The 7009-nt window shown below is 36.8% G+C and overlaps 1 protein-coding gene across 6 annotated transcripts in view; it reads left to right on the forward strand.

Annotated features, from left to right (window-relative positions):
- Window positions 1-7009, forward strand: part of Phf6 (PHD finger protein 6) — a 58829-nt gene that overhangs the window by 16828 nt on the left and 34992 nt on the right. For all 6 annotated transcript variants that reach the window (XM_008826758.2, XM_008826754.3, XM_008826756.3 and 3 more), the window contains 2 exons: window positions 5234-5367; window positions 5718-5761. In XM_008826758.2, coding sequence (XP_008824980.1) covers window positions 5234-5367; window positions 5718-5761 — 178 coding nt within the window. The remainder of the gene's footprint in view (window positions 1-5233; window positions 5368-5717; window positions 5762-7009) is intronic.

Here is a 7009-nt window from a genome sequence, read left to right on the forward strand (position 1 = left end):
AAATCTAGTCTGTACTTCCCAAGTGCTCTTGGGTATGAGTATTACTTGAAGTCTGGTCAACTTACCAGGCATCACACCAGTAAGGAAAATTCTCTCTGTCTTCCAACATCCATCAGATGCCAGTAGATCTGCAGCTAGGGTTAGGGCTTCTTGCCTACCTCCCCCATCTATGCTGGGTCCCTCTCTTACTTGGATTTGCACAGGTCTTGTGTATACTGTCATAAGTGCTGTGGGTTCATATGTACAAGATGTGCCCGCTGGTGGAAATGCGGCATGAATATTATGAGTGACCAAACACCCTTCTAGATTTTAAAGCCTGCTTCACAAGATGGACTGTATGCCTAACAGTGTTATCAGAGCCAAGAACCTGTGGCTAGACAGATCACAGAGCATAGGGGAGAACCTACTGCCATTCCATAAATAGACCCTACATTAAACTGACTCATAATGACACCTTGTTATACCCATATATGAGTGCATTTCTCAACTTTCATCAGAGAAGGTTCTTCTTGCAGCAGATGGTGATTAACATAGAGACCCACAAATGGTCGATGAGCAGAGAATAAGAGACTGCAGAATGGTCAGCCCTAAATGGGTCACGTATATCACACCATCTCCTCCCAAGGCTTAGGGATCATTGAGGAAGAGGGTGCAAAAAGACTGTAAGAGCCAGAGGTGGTAGAAACTGTGTTGTCTGTTTGGGGGTAATCAATTTACGGATGTAGCCTAGGCTGACCCTGAACTCCCAATTGTCCTCAAACTTGCCATTCTCTTGTCTCAGCCTCCAGAACTCTGAGATTAAAGGCATATTTCACCAAACCTAATATTTCACCAAACCTAGCTCATAATTACTTTTAGAAGTACCTGAAGATAATTATGTAAAATCTAAAAATTTTAAGCTTATTTTCGTCTGTATGTGTGCACATGATGTGTTTGGGTATGTGTGCCACAGCTCTCGCAGTTCTTTCCTTCCACCATTACATAGGTTCCAGGGTTTGAACTCAGGTCACCAGACTTGCACAGCAAGCAGCTTTACCCACTGAGCCATCTACCTTGCTGGCCCAAATCTGCAGTTTTTAAAAACATGAATGAGGAAGAAAATGTGATGGAAGATGTTCTATTCTTCAATAAATAAACCTAGAATCAACAGATTTATTGAGCACTACCTAGTTAGCCACAGTATTACTCTTCGTTTTTTTTTTTTTTTTTTTGTTTTTTTTTGGTCTTTTTGAGACAGGGTCTCCCTGTAGCCCCAGCTGTCCTGGAACTCACTATGTAGACCAGGCTGGCCTTGAACTCACAGAGATCCACCTGCCTCTGCCTCCCGAGTGCTGGGATTAAAGGCGTGCACTACCACGCCCAGCACTATTACTCTTAAAATTAATTTAGCTGCAGTTATAGCTCAGTGATAGAATTCTTGTCGAGCATGCACAAAACCCTGGGTTCTAGCCCCAGCATCACAAATATAGAAGGGACTGACTGGTAAGATCTATACATTTATAAAAATATCCAAATAAAGCAGCCAAGTTGTAAGAACCACGATGAAGACTATTATGTATCTTGTCCCATGGAAGTTCAGGGGAAAAAAATTATTGCAGAGGTTGGGCTGTAGCTTAGTAGACCATGACAGTATAATAGACTATAGATAACATTTGTTTCTCACCCTTTTGCATTTATAGGTAAGCATTCAAATGTAAATTTTGTATTATAATATTATGGATGGATAATTTTTACTAACCTTGTGAAAAATTTGACTTTATATATGAATGCTGCATAAAACACATTCTATGAATTATGAGTTCACAGATTTCCTATTCCTTAGAGGCAGAGAGGTACAGGCCTATAATCCTAGCACTTGGGAAGCTGACACAGGAGGATTGGCAGTTTGAGGCCAGAGTGGGCTATATAGTGAGACCTTGTCTCACAAAGTAAACAGCAGTAACCCCCCCCCAAAAAAAACCCTCAAAAAAGTCCTGTCTTCTTCCTGATCTTGACAAGAATTTTCCACTCTGAAAATATTTTCATTGGTATGTCTTCCTCTTTCTCCTTGATTGGAACTGGCAACAAAAGTAAAGCTGAGCTTTTGATCACTTTCAAAACATGATCTGGCCCGTGTTGCTGTAGTCAAATGGTTATTTATGAAATTGTTTACTTTACCGTAAGAGCTTAAACCACTTACTTTGGGCAGATCTGAATTTACAGTCTACCAAAAAAATACAAGTGGCATATTTTGGTTTCCTTCTCACTCTCTCCTAAGAGATAAGTATTGAATGCATTTGCTAGAATATTCCTGATACATTTAAAAAAATAAGAGTTTGCATACCAAAGTACTTCATATTCTGTAGAAAAATCAGGAAATGTAGAGAATTATGAAAACCACTCAGAAATATCCACTCAGCATTTTGCTCTACTGACTTTTACCTGTTTTTTTAAAAATGTATGTTAAAAAAAATTGAGATAGAAATTCACATAGTTTCATGTCTTGTCCCAGTTTTTCATTTACATAGAGAAACCTTTGCCTATGTCATTAGAATGACTTTGAAGCCAGGTATGGAGTACATTCCTGTCATCTCAGCACTTAGTAAATTGAGACAGCAGGATCACGAGTTTGAGTCCAACTTGGGCTGCATCGTGATACTCTGAAAAAAGGAAGAAGAATTTCTTTGAAGGAGTAGCAATAGAATAGTCCTTCATATGGATATACTAAAATTTATTTAAACATTTTTTTTGAGACAGGGACTCCCTGTAGCTCCAGCTGGCCTGGAACTTACTATGTAGACCAGGCTGGCATATGCCATCATATCCAGCTAAAACATTTTTAAATTGTTGTTTCCCATGGCTTACTTTATAATTGAAACTATTCAAAACAATTCTTCAGTGCATGTGCTTGGATATAAATTGTTTATGCCTTGTTGTTTGTTTTGTTTTCTTTTTTGAGATAGGGTCTCACTGTGTAGCCCTGGCTGGCCTGAACTCCCTATGTAGACCAGCTAGGCTGGCCTTGAACTCAGAGATGAGCCTGCCTCTGTTTCCCGAGTGCTGGGATTAAAGGCATGTGCCACTGCACCCTCCTTGCTTGATTCTGTTTTGAGCAGATTTGTTAGAAGTACAATTACCAGAACAGGGGATAGAAACTTTGAAAAGGCTCTTTGATAAACAAGGCAAGTTGCTTTCCAGAGTATGCTCCTGTTTCCAATATCATCTGATGGGGCTCAGCTCACTGTATTTTTGTGCTCTTGAGCTCAGAACTGTATTGTTAACAGTTGCTTGCTATTTTAATACAATTATTATTTCAAAATTTACCTATTTAAACCCATTTTAGATAACACTTCAATATAAACTACAGGTGAAATTTGTTTATTTTTTGGAGACAGTGTCTCACTGTGTAGAACAGGCTAGGCTTGAACTCAAAGATCCACCTGCCTCTGCCTCTATTAGATGTGTTCCACCACATCTAATAGAGGTGAATTCTGAAAGAAAGGGGGTAAAGTTTGATTTATTAAAGTAAAAAGTTAGGTTGGAAAATATTATGTGTGCAAGTCATAAAAAAATACATTCTCAGGGCTGGGTGATGTAACTTAGTGGTAGAGCACTTGTCAAGCGTGTGCAAGGTCCTTCTGGGTTCTGTCCCCAGCACCACAAAAAAAAGAGAGAAAAAAAATATTTCCATGTAGGTACTGCAACATTGCGAGATGTCTCTATTTGGTGAATATGAGTGATTTGTAAATGTTTTTTGAGCTTTGTGGTGTCCAGAGGTTTAGTGTTTTCTGATCAGAAATGTAATTTACCAAAATAATGCAACTTTATAACTAAGCTACAGTCCAACTACTGTCCCACCTTAAGCTATAAGCGATCAAAGAGCTTTCCATGTTAATTTGTTTGGTACGGTGTTTTCTAATTCTTTTTTGTTTTGGTGGTGCTGGAGAGTGAACCTAGGACCTCATGCATGCTAGGCAAGTGCTCTATGATAAAGCTATATCTCCATTAGCACGCTGTTTCTTGTTACAGTAATTACTTTGAAGTCTATTTATTTGAAGAAGTGGGTATTTTCTCAAGTGTTAATTATGGATATGGCCCTCATGTTTTTTGGGAAGTACCTCTGTTGAGAGCATTTGGTTTTGTCTTACACAGGAGTATTTTTAAAACTGAGAGTGTGAATGAGTTTAAATGTTTTATTTGCTTAGAGAAATGTACATCAACATCAAGTAGGGTTCAAGTAACCAAACATTAGGATCATAAGTGGATTTTGGGTTTGTTGTTTGATTTTGGTTTTGGTTTTTGGAGACAGTATCACTAATTAGCCCAGGTTATCCTCAAATTCATAATCCTCATGCTTTATTCAGTCTCCTGAGTGCTGAGATCACAGAGTTTAGAACAAGGTATCTAGCAAGCAGGAAACAAAGTAAGGTTTTTTTGATTTTTACCTTACTGTGAATCCTTTTGATGTGGCATTTGTAGCTTAGGAGATCGCATAGTAAAAGTCAACTGAATACAGTACACTGTGTTTTCTGAACCAAAAACATTAACAACCATTGCATTATATACTTTTTAAAAAGAATTGTTTTTTCAATACAGAGCATGAGCTAATGCACCATTATGAATTATCTAATAAATTGAGAATGTAAAGTATATTAAAATACATTGAAAGAATCTGTTCTTTTATCCACTTGCTTGAATTCATAATGCAAAAGTTAAGTAACAGATTGAATTGAAGTAGACAGGCATATTTTTGCAGTATAATCAACGACATCACAAAATGTTCTCAGAGCTCACAGTACTGAAAGAACTACATAATTCTTTCATCCCCTCTACTGGCCTCACTTCCAGTTAATTTTGCCAAGTTCCCAAACAATATTTGAAGATTTTTCCCAAAGATTACCTGGAAGTTTAATGGCAGAAAAAATTCTCATTGGAGATATTTTGCCTAGTTACCCCTAATAATGTTATTTCTATAAAGCTCAGATCTATGACTTAGAGTATTTCATATTTTCTCTTGACCACAGTGAAATCATAGACATTTATAGCATTCCTATATATTTTGTCAGTGAAAAGAAATACCACCAGAGTAATTCTATTCAAATTATTTCTAGGAGAAAAAAAAGACAAAAGTAATATGAATTATATTTTTTTCAATAACCAGCTTGTTTTTCCTCACAGAAATTGGCATGTCCCTAATGTCTTCATCATAGTAGAGCAGAATTGTGTTTTAATATTATTTCATTGTTTTTCATAGATGTGTTCTCTGTGCCATTGTCCTGGAGCAACAATTGGCTGTGATGTGAAAACCTGTCACAGAACATACCACTACCACTGCGCATTGCATGATAAAGCTCAAATCCGAGAGAAACCTTCACAAGGAATTTACATGTAAGTATTTCACTTCTCTTGAGGATTTTTAATCATTTAGACTTTCTTTAGGATTTTTTTTTTATTTTGAGGTAGGGTCTCACTATGCAGCCCTGACTAGCTTGATGCTTGCTAAGTAGACCAAGCTGTCCTCCAGCTACCACACCTGGCTTTTCAGGCTTTCATAAAAGTTGTTTCCCTATTTAAAGCATTGCATCATCCCCAGAAAGTCTTTCTGATACGTTTAAAGAAAAAATTTAGGAAATTTCATAAGACTTTTAAAACATCTGTGCTGCTCCTTTTCTTAATGTGAAAAATGAATTTAATGTAGTTTTCATAGTTGATACGTTTGTATTTATTTTCTTCCACAGGGTTTATTGTCGAAAACACAAGAAAACTGCACATAACTCTGAAGGTATTTGCCATTCAGCCACTTTCCTGTTTCAAGAAGAACTTTGAATAAAATAGGAGTGATAGTCCTCTATTAAGTTTTTTCATAAATTATAACTCAGTATTAAATATCTTTAGAATTGGGAAAGCCATTAAGATAAACTAGTGGATATAGAAGAGCTAAATTGTTAAGAAAAATTTTATTCCAGAGATCTTACAAAATATACATCAAAATCTTGTGTCACATTAGAAAGAAGCAATGATAGGGGTGACATGTTTCAGTAAGGGTATTAATTACTTGCCTCCATAAGCTGTTAAAGATAATTTGAATTTAGGATAACTCAGATACTGTGAATCACCATACTTTGTTAAAATTTCAGTGCATTGCAGTACACTTACCCATGGTTTTGCTTTTTGTGCTTCCAGTTACTTCTGGGCAATCGTGGTCCAAAAATACTGAATGGAAATTTCCAAAAATCAACAAGTTTTGCCAGGTGTGGTGGTGCACACCTTTAATCCCAATACTCAGGAGACAGAGGCAGGCAGAGTTCTGTGAGTTCCAGACCAGCCAGGGGTACATAGTGAGATCCTGGCTCAAAACAAACAAACAAAAAAGAAAGAAACAAAATAGAAGGCAATAAACAAGTTTTAAATAACTATGATTACAATGTATTATGGTCTGTTTTATTAGAAGTTATTGTTGTTAATGCCTCACTGTGCCCAGTTTATAAATTAAACCTCATCATGAGTAGGTATGTATAGGAAAAAACGCATTCAGCATTATTCATGATTTTATGTGTCCACTGAGGATCCATTATGCCTTTTAAAAAAATTACAGACATGTTTGTAACTAAATTTAAAATAGAAACCATTGGACTTATTTTATTGTTTGCTTCCACTTAAATTTACAAAACCAGTTTAGTCATGTTTATATATAGTTAGCCTAATAGTATTTGGTCTTTAAAAGATATGGGGAAGTTATCAGGTAGAATTCTGAATCCTGTCAAACCTTTCAAACAGATAGTTTTGATACTTGTATTGCCTGTATAAAATGGCTTATGGGGCTGGAGAGATGGCTCAGCAGATAAGAGCATTGGCTACTCTTTCAGAGACCTGGATTTAATTCCCAGCACCAACATGGCAGCTAACAACCAGCTTTAGCTCCAGTTCCAAGGAAATTTGATGCCCTCTTCTGACCTCCATGGACATTGCACAACGTAGGTGCAATTACACACATGCAGGCAATACACTCATACACATAAAAATAAAAATA

This window comes from Nannospalax galili, unplaced genomic scaffold (assembly GCF_000622305.1).
Source record: "Nannospalax galili isolate Female #2095 unplaced genomic scaffold, S.galili_v1.0 scaffold371, whole genome shotgun sequence".
Taxonomy (NCBI): domain Eukaryota; kingdom Metazoa; phylum Chordata; class Mammalia; order Rodentia; family Spalacidae; genus Nannospalax; species Nannospalax galili.